This window comes from Perognathus longimembris, chromosome 5 (assembly GCF_023159225.1).
Source record: "Perognathus longimembris pacificus isolate PPM17 chromosome 5, ASM2315922v1, whole genome shotgun sequence".
Lineage (NCBI taxonomy): Eukaryota > Metazoa > Chordata > Mammalia > Rodentia > Heteromyidae > Perognathus > Perognathus longimembris.
This window is the reverse complement of record NC_063165.1, coordinates 52,007,163-52,026,404: the sequence shown is the minus strand read 5'-3', so window position 1 is coordinate 52,026,404 and position 19,242 is coordinate 52,007,163. Positions and strand designations below refer to the sequence as shown.

The window sequence follows — 19,242 nt, the reverse complement described above, 5'->3', positions numbered from 1 at the left end:
AACCACCACAAATGATCTATGAGATAAAATTAAAAGAAAAATATTTTGAGCATCTTATGTACATGCTGGGCACCATTGGCTCACACATGTAATCCTAGCTATTCAAGGTGGAGGTCAGGAGGACTGTGGCTTGAGAGCTGCCCAGGCAAAAAGCTTGGAAAACCCAAGTTACAATAGGAAATCTAAATAGAGGGTAATAGTTCAGGCTAGATTGAAGTAAGGGGCGGGGGAGGTGAGACCCTGTCTCTAAAAACAACCAGAGCAAAGAGAGCTAGAAGTTGTGCCTAACAAGTGTGCTGCTGAGTTCAAACCACAGCACTGTCAATTAATAAGCATTTTAGTAAACAAAGCCAAGGACTTAATTGGAAATAGTATAGTATACCAAGGAAATAATAAATAATTAATTCTAAAATTTACCTTGTGAAATAAGGTGGAAAATCATTGCTTACAAAATAATGCTTACAAAATTAAAGGCAACAGTTAATTTTTTAAAAAATGAAGAAATTAGTAGCCTTCAGATATGTGAAACATAACGAACAGAGAAAGGCCACTTAAAAATAATATATAAAAGACTTGGTGAGCATAGTAAGAAATATGGAGATTTACATGAGGAAACCTGTAAAATAATTCTGAAATGCAAAGTCAGACATCCTTTGTTTTTGGCTTTGACAGTTCATAGCCAAACCCTGATAAAATAAGTGTTTCAAAATTACCAACATCCATAAAGACAAAGACTGTTTGGACAGTACATCTTCTAATACTGAAATGAATGATGAAGAGTGAGAACTATACCAGATTGATGGAGATTGAGGAGATATTACAGCTAATTGACTTAGATGTCAATTAGGTAGATACTTCCTGGACCAGGAAATACCTAATTTCTTTTCCAATAAGGGACATTAGATCATCAGGTAGAATTATACTGTGGTTATGTATGAGCTGCCACTATTTGTAAGAAGTGTGGACAAAAGGAGCATATTATATCTAACTCTGAAACACTGTTATGCACATGTAGAGAGAAAATAAAGCAGACATAATGTGTTCATTTTCTTGCTGTGATAATACCTGAGAGAAAACAAGGCAAGGGTTTATTCTGGCTTGTGACTTCGGGGGTCTCAATCGTAGTTACTTAGCCCTGGTGTTTCAGGGCCTGTGCATGGTGAGAAAGGGAAAAGGGAGAGTTGCTAAAGTAGCCAGGAAGTGGAGAACAAGAGAGTGAAAGACCCAAGGACAACATAAACCCTTCAAAGACACCAGTGACCTGTTTCCTCCAACTAGGACCCAACTTCCTAATAGCTCATTCAGCTATGAACTCCTCAGGAGATTAAACAACTAATTTTAAACAGCCATGTAAATACTGACACCTGTTTAATGTAAGCAATGGGCACAGTATGCTTGCTTGCTTTTTTTAATGTTTGAATTATTTTACAATATCTTTTTATCTTTTTATTTATTTAAGTGATCATTTACTGACAAAAAAGAAATTTAAAATCTGATTTAAAATATCATCATGAAATCTGTTTGATTAAATACATGCTACCTTATTTAACATGAAAGTCTCAAGTAGCTCATGCCTGTAATCCTAACTATTCAGGAGGCTAGATCTGAGGCTTGCAAGTCAAAGCCAGCCCAGGCAGAAAAGTCCATGAGACAGCTCCAATAAACTACTCAGAAAAAGCTAGAAGCGGCCCTGTGGCTTAAGTAGTAGAGTGCTAGCCTTGAGCACAAAGAGGCTCAAGGACACTGCCCAGGCCCTGAGTTCAAGCCCCAGGACTGGGGAAAAGGAAAAAAAAAAAAGGGCTCAAGTATATTAAAAACCTAGTTGATCTCTGTCAGTGAATTTAGGTATATCAGAAAAATTGGCATTTAATGTATAAGATTTGCACTATTTAGGATCAAAAATTTTACCCTGTATGGATCATTTTTAAATAAAATTATCGTTATGGAAAGATGGTAGTTTATTATCATTTTCCTGACAAAATTAATGATGGAAATTCTATATTGGTTACAATTTTGGGAAATTGCCAGTCTTTAAAAGTTAGACATATGGGAACTGTACTTTCATTTCCTTTAAAATGTAGTATTTTTTTGAGAATGGCAAATTATTCATAATCATTATCATCATCTTCATTTGCCTTCCCCTCTAAAATTTGCTAACAGCAATGACAAGTTTGCTTACAGTGAACAAGGAACTAAATACAGTCCAGACTTTGTACCAAACTATAGGAAACGTATACGTAATACACTGGAAAAGATTTGGCTGGGGCTGGGAATATGACCTAGTGGCAAAGTGCTTGCCTCATATACATGAAGCCCTGAATTCGATTCCTCAGCACCACATATATAGGAAAAGCCGGAAGTGGCGCTGTGGCTCAAGTGGTAGAGTGCTAGCCTTGAGCAAATAGAAGCCAGGGACAGTGCTCAGGCCCTGAGTTCAAGCCCTAGAACTGGCAAAAAAAAAAAAAAAATATTTGGCTCACTTACTTTTGGTCTTTATTCTATTTCAGGGCAAACACTGTATCCTCGATGTGTCTGGAAATGCCATAAAGAGATTACAGATTGCACAACTTTACCCAATATCCATATTTATTAAGCCCAAATCCATGGAAAACATTATGTAAGTGACAATGCCTAAGTTGCTGTTGTGTTTCATTTACAAGCTACATCTCAGTTCCTCTGTAAGATAGAGATAATAATAGTATGTATGCCCATCTTTTGACCTCATCATCCTTAGTATAACTGAAGTGTAAGGTAGTATGTATTAAAACTTTAGCCATGTGTGCTTTTTTTATTCAATGGACTTCTGAAAGCAAGATGGATCACAGCAGCTTTACTGGAATCACCTACCAAAAAAAAAAAGTCACCCAAGATTCTCTGTCTTACTGCTCAAACTGGCATGATCTAATCTGAATCTTGACTCAGTATTTTGCTGTCAATATGTGAAGGACTTCAGCTCCATTAAATTGGACTAAGTATTGTTCTTTATAAGGATTATCCAAGATATTCACCCAATGAAAGATCATATTGTTCATAAAATAATTTTTAAATAGCCATATGTGTCTGCCTAGCAAGCACAATGTCCTAAGTTCAAGTTCCAGTACCACCAAGAAAAAAATAGGAAGCAAAGGAAACTATCACTATGCATTTAGTAGTTGTTATAAAGTACAAAATAGGTAGTAATTCAATAGTGAATTGGGCTTAGACACATCATTAAAAGATTCCAAGTAATATTTGAGACTACTGAATTTAATGTCAAAAAAAGGTTAGCTCATTTTATTGGCAAATACATGGAACAACTGAAACTCATATCAATGTTGAATATAAATTGGATTGTAAATATTAGTAATTGCATATAGTATATCCTAAAGCTTAATGTATGCCTAACCTAGAAATCTTATTCTAAGGAATAAACTTACTTGTGCTAAACAAAGATACATATTTGCTTGCTGGCAAAATACTATTCAGAATAGCCAGAAACCAGCTAGTATTGTGGCATATATACCATTATCCTAACTCAGGAAGCCAAAGGAAAGATGATTGACCAGTAGGGGCTTCATAGAAATACCCTCCCTTTTTTTCCTTGAAAAAATTAGTCCAAAACTAGAAACTATCCAAATGCCTTCTAATAGTAGAACCATGTAAGTTATGACATATTCACAATGAAATCGAGAATGAGTGATCTTACATTTACAGCTCAGGCTGGTCCTCAGCACAGAAACGCTCTACAATAATAAGTAATTTCATATATACATATATAGTGTTGTCTATATGTGTGTGTGTATACACACACACACACACAGAAACTGTCCGTGGGAAAGACCAGATGTCAGACTTAATAGATAAAAACATTAAAACAACTCTTAAAGATATTCAAAGAACTAAAAAAAAAAAGATATTCAAAGAACTAAAAGACATAGACAAAGTCAAGAAATAATATATGAGCAAAATGGAAATATCACTAAAAGAAAAACCTGAAAGAAATAAAAATTCTAGAGCTGGAAAGAATAACTACTGAAAAAATAGCCATTAGAAAAGTTCACATGCAGATCTTAGCAAGCAGAAGAAAGAATTGCACATTTAAAGAAAGAAACTGGAAGTTAATAAATCTAAGGAACAGAAAGAAAAGGCATTGGAGGAAGGAGAGACACCATCAAGTATATTAACATACACATTGTGGGAGTCCCAAAAGGAAAAGAAAGAAAAAGGGACAGGGAAATTTGAAGAAATAATGGCCAGAACCTTCCTGAATTGGATGAAACAAGAATACAAATGCTTGTGTATACTTGTGTAGTTTTTTTGTTTTAACCTAAAGTGAAGTCATCCTCTAACACTTAACTAGCTTGTTTCAAGTTAGAGTCCTACCCTCACCCACCCCAACCCATCCCTGCCATTAAATTCCCTGTAGTCTTGTATTTCAAAAAAAAAAAAAAAAAAGAATACAAATACCCAAGAAGTTCAGTGAACTCTAAGCATGATAAACTCGGGAGACCATCTCTATGACACATGATCAACCTTTTGGAAGACGGAATGTTGAAAGCAACGAGAACAGTGACTTGTCTAATACTAACTAGAGATACCACAATAAGAATTCTCATCAGAAATTTTGGAGTCAGAAGGCAATATGTTCCTTTATTAAAAGCACTGAAGGAAAACTGTCAAGCATAAATCCCATACCTGGCAAACCAGTCTTCAAAGCTGAGAGAGAAGCTGGGAGTGGCGTACATCTGTAACCCTAGAATAAAGCAGGCAGAAGCTAGAAGACTGATTTGAGCCCAGTTTTGAAGTACTGGTAAGACATGATCTTAAAAGAAATTAAGCTGGGCGCTAGCAGCTCAAGCCTGTAATCCAGCTATTCGGGAGGCTGAGATCTGAGGACACAGTTCAAAGCCAGCCTGGGCAGGAAAGTCCATAAGACTCTTATTTCCAATTAACCACCAGAAAACTGCAAGTGGCGCTGTGGCTCAAGTAGTAGAACACTAGCCTTGAGCTGAAGAGCTCAGGGACAGCACTCCAGCCCCAGAGTTCATGCCCCATGACAAGCAAAAAAAGAAAGAAAGAAAGACATTCTCAGATAAGCAAAAGCTGAGGAGGTTCATCACCTCTCACTCCGAATTGTCAAGTGAATTTTCATCATCATTTCATAAGTTTTCTATGTGTTTTAGTCAAGTTCTAAGTAAGTTTTAATTCATGACAGTTGGCTAACTTCTTAATCTGCAGGTGCTCCTTCCTCCACTTCCTCCCACCTCCATCTTAGTTAATGGTAAAGAAAGGCATTTCTTCTTCAAAGCTTTCCTCAGTCTTTTTTCTGATTGCCTTCTCATGGTATTGTTTAATAGTTTCATGTGCTCTTTTATTTTCTGTAAATGGTATATAGATCTGTAATTGTTTTAATATAAAACTTCACCCAGCTTAAAAATTAATGCTTAAGTTTTGGCTGCTTGAAGCCAATGCAGAATGTGTTGAAATCCTTTCATTCCAAGTATAAAGAGAAATGCAGTGACTAAATCTGTTCTTAATTATATTGATATTTTCAGCAAAATTTACCCTTTCATGATTTTATGTTTTGTGTGCCATCCTCTCCTTTCAGATTATTTTCAAAAAGAATTAAAGTACAGTAATTACCAATTTCTAAATTTATTTTCATAGGGAAATGAATAAGCGTCTAACAGAAGAACAAGCTAGAAAAACATTTGAGAGAGCCATGAAACTGGAACAGGAATTTACCGAACATTTCACAGGTTAGAACCATATGAGGAAATACCCTTTCTCCTTTTTTGTTTCTGTTGTTGTTTTATGCTGATATTAGGGCTTGAGCTTGTGTATTCGTTCATCTTTTTTTCTCTGAAGGCTGATACAACAACTTCACTTCCAGCTTTTTGCTGCATAATTGGCATTAAGAATGTAAAGAATTTATCTACCCAGGCTGGCTTTGAACCATGATCCTCAAATCTCAGCCTCCTGAGTAGCTAACATGACTGTCATAAGCCACCAGTGCCCCGCTTGATAATACCTTTCTAATAGAATGTTGCTATATCCACATCCACTGAGAGTAACTAGTACTATCATTTCAGAGTGAATCCTTAAGGTCCAGACTAGGCAAAAACACTGCATATGATAGTAGGCACCTATCATCCCAATGATATAGGAAGCACAAATGGGAGAATTGCAGCAGGTCTAAAAAGGCCTAGGCAAAAACCTGAGACACTAGTTAAAAATAACTAAAGCAAAAAGGGATATGACTTAAGGCGTAGGGCACTGGCCTACCAAGCACGGTGCCTTAAGTCAAACTGTAATATTGCCTCTAAAAAGAAAACATTAGTGTGTCTTAGATTGTTGGTTAAGGCAGCATATAGAGGAGTGATTCATGCTTGACCAGAGAAAAACACGTTTTATTTCTTCTATGAACTGTGACTTTTCTCCTACCTTTATAAACAATCCATTTCTCCTGGCTTATTGAGATAAAAATGACAAATTTTGTGATTTGACATACATGTAGATTGTGAATTACCACAATCATCTCAACACATCTATCACTAAACATAATGCTTTGTATATCTGTGCTGAAGTTAAGATCTACTCTCCAGTAGTCACTATGCAGAAAGGTGTGTGTGTGCGTGTGTGTGTGCGTGTGTGTGTGTGTGTGTGGTTATCTGTGAGCACATGAATATGTGCAGGGGAGTGAATCCAGGGCCTTGCCAGACAAGTGCTCTACTACTAAACTACATTCCCAGCCCCATCTACATTTTTATAATTGAAAGTTTATATCCTACCCTTTGACTAATTTCTCCTTTCCCCTACTCCCAAGCTTCTGGCAACCATTACGATTTACCTTTTTTGGATGCTATGTGTAAGTGAGTCATATTGATTGTTTTTTCTATCTGGCTTGTTTCACTTAGGGTAATGTCCTTCACATTCCTGCAGTCACAAATGACAAGATTCCTTCTTTTTTTTTTCTTGTGCTGTACTGAGACTTGAACTCAGGATTCCTTTTTGCTCAAGGCTAGTGCTCAACCACTTGAGCAACAGCTTCACCTCTGGCTTGTTGCTGGTTAATTAGAGTCTTACAGACTTTGCTGGCCAGGCTAGCTTCAAACAACAATCCTCAGGTCTCAGCCTTCTGAGTGGCCATAATAAAGGATTCCTTTTTTATGGCTGGATAATATTCCTTAGTGGGTATATTATGCTGTATTTCCTTTATCCTTACCCATTCATCCTTCAAAAGGCACTTAAGTGATTTCTATATCTTGGCTGTTGTAGAAAAATGCTTCTGCAAACAAAAATGCATATCCCTGACATACTCATTTCCTTTGGATATATACCCAAAAGTGAGATTACTAAATTACCAGAGACAGGGTAAATAATAAACAATGGAAGTTTCTCTAGCTCTCTATTATTTTGTGTGTGTGTGTGTGTGTGTGTGTGTGTGTGTGTGTGTGTAGCCTGATATATATCAGATATATAGATTGCAAATATTTTCTCTCCTTCCACTTGGCTTATTGTTTTCTTTTCTATGTAGAAGCTTTTTCAGAAGGTAAAGTTGCACTTGAATTTTTTAATGTTGTTGCTCAGGTTTTTGATGTCATATTAAAAAAAAATTGCCATGACAGTTGTCCAGGAGCCTCTTTTCCAATTTTTTTCATGACATTTTTGGTTTTAGGTCCTGCACTTGTGTCTTTAATCCATTTCAAGTTAATTTCTGCAAATGATATAAAATAAGATCTGATTTTATTCTCTTGCATATGCATATCCACTTTTCTCAACACCATTTGTTGAAGACAGTAGCCTTTCCCCAGTGTATTTTTAGAGCCCTTCCACCAAGAATTTTTTTTCTAAAGCATTTGGGAATAAGTTACAAATGCCTCTCCTAAATTTGTTGGTGTATATTTTCCAGAAAACAAGAACATGCCTGTATAGTACTTAATGCTTCCCCCACAAATTTTATTCATGTATTGCAAATGACTGCACAAATGCCTTTCAAATGTCAAGGTGATCTGGTTATGACATCTGTCACCATGGTTGATCACCAGGATTAGTTCAGCTGGTCTGGCTGGCTAAGCAAACATCCCCTTTCTCCTTTACTGCTCCATATCTGTCCCTCCCAAAGTGTGGGCTCAAAGAGGATGGCATGACCCTCCTGATAGAGTACTGTTCTTTGGTTAAGGGTATACAGGTAGTACAAAATGGAAACATGTTATCTGTTCCAGGATTTAACCCAGGACTGTATATGGCATTAAGTTATTGTACCTTTAGTATACTTTAATGTGGAACCATTTGCCAACCTTGTTATTCATACCTTTCATACTTTTTTTCTTTTGCTAATACCAGGGTTTGAACTCAGGACTTTACACTCACTTGGCTTACTTGCTCAAATGGCACTGTACCACTTGAGCAATGCTTCTAGCCTGGCTTTTTGCTGGTTATCTTAGAGATGAAGTCTCTCAGATTGTCCTGCCTTCTATGGTCAGCCTCATAAATACTAGGGTTATAGGTGTGAGCCACTGGCACACAGCCATAACCTTGACTTTTTTTTTTTTTAAAGCAAAGATCAGAGCTGGCTGCCAAGTGGTTCATGCCTGTAATCCTAGATACTTGGGAGGCTGAGAGCAGACGGATTGCAGTGTGAGATCAGCATAGGCAAAAATGATCAAGAGGCCCTATCTCAAAAATAACCAGCAAAATACCAAGGCAGTAAGTAAATCAGTAGAATAGTAAAGAAGTAATGATTCATCCTTTTGCATCTTGTGTCAATTTCAACTCTTTCTGGTGATGTGGTTCTGGTGTCCATAGTACCGTGCTTTCCTAGTTCCCTCCCAACAAGAAGCCTGATACCACTCCATTAATGAATTTATAAAATAAGCTAAATGTATATATTTCCTGACGCAATTCCTAAGTAACTTTTCCTTCCCAAAATAAGTCATCGTTTACTGTTGTCAACCTGAACTAGAAAATATTCAGAGATCCTGTCCCTGTGCTATTGGAGTACATCACGTACCAAACTGGTCAAGCAGGTGTTTTGTCTTCAGGGAAGTTAAGGCATATTTACATTTTGCATATTTACTTGAAGTTTTTGGTTACACACACCCTTTTCTTCCTAATGTGTACCTAATCTCAGTCATGAAATAACAATTTTACCTGGAATCTTCCTTTGGTGTATTAATTAATACTAGGTTTGGGACAGCACGGAATATCATAGATGTCTGTGATGCTCTTCCAAAATTGCTGACCACATGACCTATTTACAACTTTGAATTCTTTCATTTATATGTAAACATGTTCTATTTTCTCTTAAAGCTATTTATGCTTCATGCTTTTTGTTGTGTTTTTTAATTAAATAATCCTTATTCCTGGACCTCACAGACTTCAAGTATTTCCCAAAGAATTAATTTTTCATGATTGTTACCATTATTCACATTTTTTCAGGCAGCAGATAAAATACCCAAAGAATTTACTACTGTGTAGTTTACTGCTACCTAGAAAATTTAATATTCTCTAACCACTAACAAACCAAATTTTATATCTGAGTTTGCCTATACTCCAATATCTGACATGCTGGCATACCTGGACAATTACATATAATAATCATAATTCCTTTTCACTAATAACCTACCCCCCAAACAAAAACAAAATAGCTTTGTTTCTCTTTTATTTTTTTTAAATACATTTGCGAAAAAAAATCAGGAAAGCATAGGAAATACAAAATTTGTTTTAAAAGAATACAGCTAAGAGCTGGGAATTTAACATGTACAAGGCCCTAGGTTCAGTCACTAGCATCAATGAATGAATGAACAAACAAAGCAAGCTGCTAGTACATGCTCAAATGATAAACAAACCAAATAAAAAAAAAACAAAAGAAAAATAAAGACCAAATTTCAATTTGGGTCATTTTTTTAAAATAAAATTTTGTATATTATACAAATAATAAAATGGGGCTGGGAATGTGGCTTAGTGGTAGAGTGCTTGTCTAGCATGCATGAAGCCCTGGGTTCAATTCTTCAGTACCACATACACAGAAAAGGCCAGAAGTGGTGCTGTGGGTCAAGTGGCAGAGTGCTAGCCTTGAGCAAAAGAAGTTCAGGGACAGTGCTCAGGCCGAGTTCAAGCCCCAGAACTGGCCAAAAAAAAAAGAAATGAATGCTTTTTGCTAAGTAAACAGTAGGTTATATGGTATTTAAGTAACAGTTTTCTATGACTCAGCTTCCATTTCACCAATAATTGCACTGATAAAGACAATTAATGGACTTTTCTGATTTTCTTTCCATTCTTACAGCTATTGTACAGGGAGATACTCTAGAAGACATTTACAACCAAGTGAAACAGATTATAGAAGAACAATCTGGTCCTTACATCTGGGTTCCAGCAAAAGAAAAATTATGAAAAGTGATGTTTCTGTATTTCTCTTTCCACAACCTCATTTGACACTTTACCCTTTCCCTCTGGAGTCTGTCTTAAATACCCTTCATGTTGAATCACACCCCACTCATCATGGTCTGCAGTTGTGCTTAGTTTTCACATCCTTCACACTGCATCATGTATATTGTTCTCTGTCACCATTGGTTTGTGGCCATTTTTCAGAACTCAAGATAGATGGCCTGGCCAGCTATTAAGGGTTTGGGGAGACGCAGAAATTGTGGTAAAATTCCTTAATGTTTAAGGGAAAGTAACTTTAAAAGATTTTCAGAAAAGCTTTATATACATTATTTTAGAATTTCAATACAAATGAAAGGAAAATGGTTGTAATCAGTGACTTAGTAGACTTTGAGCAACTATGCACGCTTAACTTTTAATAGCATGGTTTGGCCAATGTATTAGCTCTCCAGTCCTTTTCTCAATTGACTTTCTGTTATTAAATAATTACTTTATTAGAGACAAATAAGAAAAATGTTTTTATTTCAAAATTCATCTGAGTTAACTGTTGTAATTTTACAAAATCTATTCATTCTTCATAAGAGTTCTTAAAGCCTTTTATTGAAGGTCTCCCCCGTACATTTGGTAGGAATAACAATGTTCAAGTGTTTTTAATCTACTTGTGCAACATTACTTACAGTGTCTTACAAAAGTTGTTCATGCATAATGACCACATTTTCTGAATTAAGACCGTGTTCAGGTGCTAGGGGAGCTCACCTTTCACACAGAAGGTTGAGAAATTTTACAGACACAGAGACCAGGCAGGCATTTCAGTGAAGATGCAGTAATAACCTTTACGATAATGGAAACGGAGTCCAATTCATAGCCTAAAACAAAATATGCTTATGTGTCAGATTTTAATGAATATTTTACCCACAATAACTGCCTATTTTGTTATAATAAAGTATATATATAAATATATATATAACTTTCTTTAAACTGTAACTATGGGAATTATTTTCTTTACATAGTTGCGCAAACAAACATATATATATTTAAAATATATTTTTTGTTTTGCCACCTACTCAGTTTTTGCTTGGTTATTAAGTTAAATGTTAATTGAACAGACTTCTTTTCCTTAATCATGTCAACTGAAAACAGGAGTATGGTGGTGATGAGGAGAAACTCCAAAGGAAATAATAAATGAAAGTGTGTGCGTGTTCTCCTCTTTCCTACAGAAGTTTTCCAAAGGTCCCTAGGTTTTTGTCATTATTCTTGTCATTGGGTTTGATTTTGGTCTCCTGCCTTTCCTTCTAGTTCTCCTCATTTTGCTAATAGGAAAATAGAGAGGGAAACAAAGCATTTGTTGTGAGTTTTCCCTCAGGCACATACATCCCACAAAGCTGTTCTGCCACTAGGGTTGCACAGATCTTTATGGTGAGCAATTGTAAGAACTTTTTAGTGAAAGCTAGAAATAACTTCAGAAATCAGTTTCTCTGGTCTTTTTTTAATATCATTTGGCTTCCCAATTTTCTTTGGAATTATTAAGTATGTGGTTTTTGACAACCTCCTCGTTACAGTTTCTTAAACAAGTGAGTGCTGATTTGTAAACATCCATTCCATTTATGAGAAAGAGGAGAACAGCTAATAAACTTTATTGTAAAATCTATTACGTTAAGTGTGTCTTGAATTTTGAAAGGAAAAAAATACTTTCAAGCTAATATTTGTGGAACAGTTTGGGTAATTATATAGTAGTCTGAACTCAAGAGCCACTAGGCAATGTATTACAGGCAATGTATTAACATGAATCTAGTAGATTAATACCAAACATAAACATCTAGAATTGGAAAAGCTCAAGAGCTCCGGATACCACCTTTCAGCAAGACACCAGTGTAAGTCATTTTAAGTATAATATCAAGAAATTATAAAATTAATTTATGTGTTAAAATCTGTAGTATAGCCAATGCTAATGGCTCATGCCTGTAATCCTAGCTACTTGGGAGGCTGAGATCTGAGGATTGCAGTTCAAAGCTAGCCCAGGCAGACTCCTATCTTAAGTTAACCACCAAAAAGCCAGAAATAGAGCTGTAGGTCAGTTTGTAGAGTGCTAGCCCTGAGCAAAAGAAATCCCAGGGACAGCATCTAGCCTTAATTCAAGACTCAGGACTGGCCCCCCCAAAAAAATGTGTAATGTGTTTTTTTTCTCATGTCTTAAGTCATTTATTAGTAAGGAAATAATTTAGGTTTCCTGGTTGTTGAATTATTCGTAATGAAATTACTAATTGTAGTAGCTATGTCAGTATATTACAGACTTTTTCTTTGTGCCAGCCCTGGGGCTTGAACCTCAGGGCCTGGTGCTGGCCCTGAACTATTTCGCTCAAGGCTAGTGCTCTAACCACTTGAGCCACAGCTCCACTTCTAGCATTATTTTTGCCGGGAGCGGGGGGAGGGTCGCAAGGTGTGTAGTTTACTAGAGATAAGAGTCTTAGGAACATTTATGCCTTGGCTGGCTTTGAACCATGATCCTCAGATCTCAGTCTCCTGAGTAGCCAGGATTTACAGGTGTGAGCCATCAGCACCCAGATCTTTTTTTTTTTTTAATTGTTAGTAACCCTGATTTAAGTGAAATCATCTGCCCTAAGTGACTTAACTAGTGGTAGTGCTTGGTATTGAGATCTGAATCCCTCTTTTAAGTCTTTCTTTATCCTATACTATGCCTCCTTGTCATTTTTAAATCCCATCACAGCTGAAAGACTTAAGTCAGCCTAGCATCATCACAGTAATTTACAAAGAAGGAACCTCACTAGAACAGTGAGTCTATTCTAATAAACAGGAAGGGAATAATAGAGTTACATGTGCCTTGGAAATATATTTTATATGCCTCTTAATGACCTTAAATTGGGGAAAGAGGAAAATAATGCAATTGGTTATACATTCATGGCGTTTTTCCTGTCCTCTTAACTGCTTACAGCCCCTCAATAAATAATGGAGGCAAGCTTCCAAAGTTTATTCCAGCAAAAGACACTCTGAGTAACAAGTATCTGCCAAACACTGTTTTATTTAAATCTCAAAGATGGGAAATTGGAGCTGTACAACTGATCAAGATTTGTTTCCTAAAGTACCGAAGCAGTTACCTTCCAGGATTCTCTGCCTTGCATACTCTATATGATGTGAAATAGAGTCCCGGAGCTTCCCTTGTCATAACCCAGTGCTCTGCAAATCAGGAGAACCAACATGAATGAGAATCTTTAGCTCCTGACTTCTGGAAAATTGTTTTTCTACTATCCAGTTCTTTCTTCTCTCAGGCTATGAGCTAAGCTTAGTGGGTTGTTCAGTCACCAGAGGTATAGGATACAGAGAGAAAAGAGTAAATACCATCATATTTCATCTGCATTTGGAAAGATTCCAGAGAAAAACCTAGATGTCATTTTTTTGGCCCAAGTTTAATCATCTGGTGTTTTGAGTTCGTGTTACTTCTATTTCTCTCCCCCCAGAGTTGCACATTGTGGCTCTCACTGGCTTGGGCAGCAGTGGATTCTAATGTGAAGAATGTGGGTAGTGGAAGCAGCTGGGTATGAATGCCAGCTCTGCCACTTAGAGATTATGTAACCTTAAGCAAGTCACACCATCCCTTACTGTGTTCTTATCTAAAAGGGAGATATTTTAAGGATCTGTAAGATTATAAATAAAAGGGGCTAGCACAAGGAACACTGAAAGTTCATTTCCTTTTCCTTTAGAGTCAGAAACCTGGAATTGTTCCACCTCCTTTTGTACCCTTAGTTTTGCCATCGTTAAAATGAGTTTGAATGTCTTGCAGGTTTCAAGTAGTGTATCTAAACTGCCATATCACCTGATACTTGACCTTCACTACCTCTTCCTTTCCTCTGGAGTATGTTTATGGCTGGTAGCCAAACTGAGAATGTGGTTCACAATTCTTTGACACTCACTGACTTCTTTGACAGACTTCAAAAAATTTACATTTCAGTTCCTGCAATCTTCTAAAGGCTCCTATTTTTTGTGAAGAGATGCTGTACTCCCATTCTAACTCCAGTCATGAAATTGACACACATCTGGCTCCATAAACCGTGTTCATGTCAACAATCATGGATCCACCAGTCATGAACAGTTCTCCACTGCATTAACTTTAGAGAATCTAGGAACAAATGTAAAACAATAGAGTGGAAAACTTGAATCATCCTAATAAAATACTGTTTCTTACTCAGTTTGACTAAGAACAGTAGCCACTGCTTAGTCTTGCACTACTTTCTCATCAACTCCATTTAACACTGATTCTCAATTTATCATCCTCTATTACCAACAGTAGTAAACAGGGAAAGAAGTGGAAGATACCAGAGAAGGGTGATGCTGGGATTCTCTTGCAGTCCTTTTGTTATGTACAACATACATATAATGCATTAAGTGTACATACACATCAGTGTATGTTCACATCACCTCTAACTACCACAAGGCCCAAAAATAGGGCATGACTATACCCCAGATGCTACCTTCCCCATCACTACCACGAAGGAAGATGATCCCTCTTAATATGTCCACAGTTAAAGAGTTGTGACGTGCATATATCCTGTGAGCCCCACTGCAATACAAGTGCCAACACCCCAAGCCTTCCCTCATGCTTCCCCTAGCTCATCAGTACCCCCTCCCACCCCAAGCCAAGGGTTTGCATTTGCATATGGGAATTATCAGGTCTAACTTCTTCCGCTTGGCAAAATGTTTTGCAGGTTCATGTGTCAGTAGTTCATCCTCATTGCTGATAGTCCATCTCAGCGACTTTATCCACTCACTGGCTGAAGGATTTTTAGATTGTCTCCACTTTTCCCCATCAGAGTTTTGCTTTGCCACCCAAATCTTGCAAGGAGCAGCAAATAGATTCTGTGGCTGAAAGCTGTGGCAGGCACAACTCTCCCAACACCATTATGAAACATTCACAGTTGGAAGGCTTGCACAAGAGCCCATCATCCTAGAACAAATGGTGAGTGCATTAAAGCCTGGTTACAAAGAATTGCACCTAAGCAAGAGACTAAGAATGAGCACCTGAGCATTCCAAACCCTGGGGAATAACAATGGCCAACAAACTGAGTGTCTGCATTGAGTAGTACCAAATTATTTCCTGTGTCCTAGGAGAAGTAAACCGCATTCATTAACAATAGAAATGTTTTAAATCGTGGTAGGTTGAAATTAAATATGCATTTGCCTTTTAAGAGTCACTATGAAATACTGAGATAAAGTGAGAACATAAATATAACCCTATGTGATACTGAGTTACTCCATTTGTGTATTCATACAGTCATCAGTACCAGAGGGGACCCACCCCCCCATACAAATCTTGATTCTCAAGTCCCTTATGTAAAAATGGCATAACATTTTCACATGATCTAATCACATCCTCCCAGATACTTTAAACATCTCCAAATTATCTCTAATATATCCAAAATTATCTCCTTGTGTATATATGTATGTGTGCCTGTGTGTATGTGCACACTGGTACTGGAGCTTGAACTCAGGAACTGGCCAGTCCCTTTCTTGTTAGCACTCTACCGCTTGAGCTATTGCTCTACTTCCCTCATTTTGGTGGTTTGTTAGAGATTAAAGTCTCACATATTTAACTGTCTTAAACATGAGCCACCAGTGCCTGGCCAAAACATCTCTACCTAACTCAGTATAGTGCTTGAGCACTTTCAGATTTTGGTATCCCCTGGAGGTTCTGAAACCGATCCCCCACAGATGCCAACTATAGTCTTGAAACTGAAAACAGTTCAATTTAAGAAACAGGCCATGGAGACAAAACCCTGACCTTTTCAGAAAATCGAACTTTTTAACCCCAAAGGTTAGTAGTTTTTCAAAAATTACCTCATTTCTGTGAGTTTCAAATATTACCTTTTATAATTTATAGAAAAATGAACCTTTACAGAAACATAAGAACCTTGTCAGAGCTGGTTCTGGATGATTGGACATGTCACAGGACCCACCAATCTCTCACTCTCCTTACAGTATGACTGCTTATGTTTATGTGAGAGAGTGTGTGAGGTTTCTGATTTTTTTTTTTTTTTGCGCCAGTCCTAAAGCTTGAACTCAGGGCCTGAGCACTGACCCTGGCTTCTTTTTGCTCAAGGCTAGCACTCTGTCACTTGAGCCACAGTGCCACTTCTGGCTTTTTCTATATATGTGGTGCTGAGGAATTGAACCCAGGGTTTCATGTATATAAGCAAGCACTGTACCACTAGGCATATTCCCAGCCCCTGTGTGTGTGATTTCTTTAATAAAAAAAGACTCCTTTATATTTGCTCTGTATCAAACCTTAGGAAATCCTGGTTTTTGTCCAAAGTAAGACCATTGAGCATATGTTTATCCCAATTTCTGCTGATGAATTGTTAGTGACCTATTCCATTTGAACTATTTTTAAAAGAAGTGATTTTTCAACAACCGATATGGAGTATATGTGAAAATGTCACTACGAACCCTGTTTCACACAATATGTACCACTTAAAAAAATTGCAGAGATGGGGCTGGGAATATGGCCTAGTGGCAAGACTGCTTGCCCTCGTATATATGAAGCCCTGGGTTCGATTCCCCAGCACCACATTTATAGAAAATGGCCAGAAGTGGCGCTGGGGCTTAAGTGACAGAGTGTTAGCCTTGAGCAAAAAGAAGCCAGGGACAGTGCTCAAGCCCTGAGTCCAAGGCCCAGGACTGGTAAAATAAATAAATAAATAAAATGCAGAAACTAGTAGCTCATGCCTGTAATCCTAGCTACTCTGGAAGCTGAAATGTGAGGATTCCAGTTCAAAGCCAGCCAGCACAAATCCAAAAGTGGAGGTGTGACTGAAGTGGTAGAGGCCAACTTTGAGCCAAAAAATTAAGCAAGAGCACAAGAACCTGAATTCAAACCTGAGTCCAGGAAAACACACACACACACGAATGCAAAGAGAATGCAAAGAAATGATCGAGGTACACAAAACAATTAGTATGTAAAACTAATGAGTTTCATCAGTGCTATAATAAACTTTCTTACAGGAGAAAAGATTAGAGGGAGATGTAATTTTTTTCTTTAGAATGTCTATAATTAGGCTCATTTACCTCACAGATGGGCTAGTGTATGAAAGTCCCATATGTTCACATTATGAGTTCCACAAAAAGATTTTCTAAATCTTGTGAGAGCCGTCTCATCCAAAATATCTACTTCCCTAGTGGTATTTAAGACCAGAAAAGATGCCTTTGAAGATAGATGTCTCCTGTGAAACTTCGATGCTTAGTTCTGACATAGTTTATTTGACACTCCATTAGCTTTACTAACCTTTTAGCTATTTTTCTGCCTTTGGTGAGTTAACAGTTGTACTTAAGAGAAACTGTCTCTATCACCGAAGCTTTAACCTAGTGCTTTGGCATTTTTACTTCCCAAATACTAATAGTCATCAAACCCTATGAATTCTTTTTTTTAAACTGTGCCAGTCCTGGAGCTTTTTCTTTTTTTGCCAGTCCTGAGCCTGAGCACTGTCCCTGCTTCCTTTTGCTCCAGGGTAGCACTCTGCCACTTGAGCCACAGCTCCACTCTGGCCATTTTCTATATATGTGGTGCTGGGGAATTGAACCCAGGGCTTCATGTATATGAGGCAAGCACTCTTGCCACTAGGCCAAATCCCCAGCACACTATGAATTCTTCACAAACCAACTTTACGGCTGCCATTTCTACTGCCCTCGCTCCAATCCAGGTTCCCGTCCATCCCCAACCCTAGACTCCTAAGCCCTCTCCAGCCTCAAATCTGTTCCCTGGCTGATCTGACTACCACCAGATGCCTTCCTGCTACTTCAATTGGCTTTCCCTTCTCAATGGACTCCCTGAGGCCTAATGGAAACTAATTGCCATGCCTGTATAGTTCCCAGAACCATTCCTGCAACAGTCCCTTAGGTCTCCCTCACTGTCATTTTATGTGTACACCCTGTGCAAATTCCTACCACCACCCAACTATCCTCCCCATGCAAGTGTCCTCACAGCCCAGCTTTCCTCCAAGGCAGAAGAGTTCCCACTTAGAGCCTTTGACCTCAACTCCCATAATACTCATCCCACATCCCATAAGCACAACTTCCTGTGCCTCTGCCTCCTAGTTCTGTGCCTCAGCTCAGAGGGCTTTTCCCTGATTCCTCTGCCTCAGGGGGCATTTCCCTTGATTCCTCTGCCTCAGAAAATCACCCAGAACCTTCTCTGGAGCAGGCACGGCCCTCACAAATGCAGCTTCCTCACAGGCTGAAACTGCTTTGTGGAAGTGTTGGCAGTAATTTCATTTGCAGATGGGGAAGAGGGGAGGGAGTGGGGATGGATGAAAAATCCTGACTATAAATCTCTAAATCAGCCAAATTTTTGTTTAAATATAGTCCTTTCCTTTCTGGTGGCTGGTATAATAATCTTCCCTCCCTGAATATGCTTTATGTTTTTTTCCCCTTTCTTGTATCAATTTTCTCTTCCTTGTGCATATATGTTTGCATTCTAAGTCAGCTGAATCCCTCCTTGGAAGTAGTGGGGTATGAATAATTTCTCTGAAAATCCTTAGTGACAGAGCCAAATATAGTAGTCTTGATTTTTACTTTTTAGCCTCTTATACTGGTTTTTAACTCAGATTAAAACCGATTTTCAATGAAATTAGTACAGATGTATTAATGGCTTTAAAACTATCTCCAAAATTCATCTTTGTGCCTTTACAGTCCTCTTCTATATTTTAAAATCTAGACTGCAAGTGAAATGTTTGATAATAAGAAGAGCTCATGGCTGATGGACTTACTCTTGGCTGTAGACCTGGCCCTGGAGGACCCATCTTTTGGTTAGCTTTCCATGGTTATTATGAATACCCAAGGTAACTAACTTAGAAGGAGAAAGGGTTTATTTTG

The 19,242-nt window shown here is 37.8% G+C and overlaps 1 protein-coding gene across 12 annotated transcripts in view; it reads left to right on the top strand.

The window, feature by feature from the left end:
* The window catches only part of Dlg1 (discs large MAGUK scaffold protein 1), a 191,284-nt gene extending 179,271 nt beyond the window's left edge, over window positions 1-12,013 (top strand). For all 12 annotated transcript variants that reach the window (XM_048346891.1, XM_048346892.1, XM_048346896.1 and 9 more), the window contains 3 exons: window positions 2,508-2,617; window positions 5,647-5,738; window positions 10,268-12,013. In XM_048346891.1, coding sequence (XP_048202848.1) covers window positions 2,508-2,617; window positions 5,647-5,738; window positions 10,268-10,374 — 309 coding nt within the window. In that variant the 3' untranslated portion in view covers window positions 10,375-12,013. The remainder of the gene's footprint in view (window positions 1-2,507; window positions 2,618-5,646; window positions 5,739-10,267) is intronic.
* The last annotated feature ends 7,229 nt before the right edge of the window (window positions 12,014-19,242 follow it).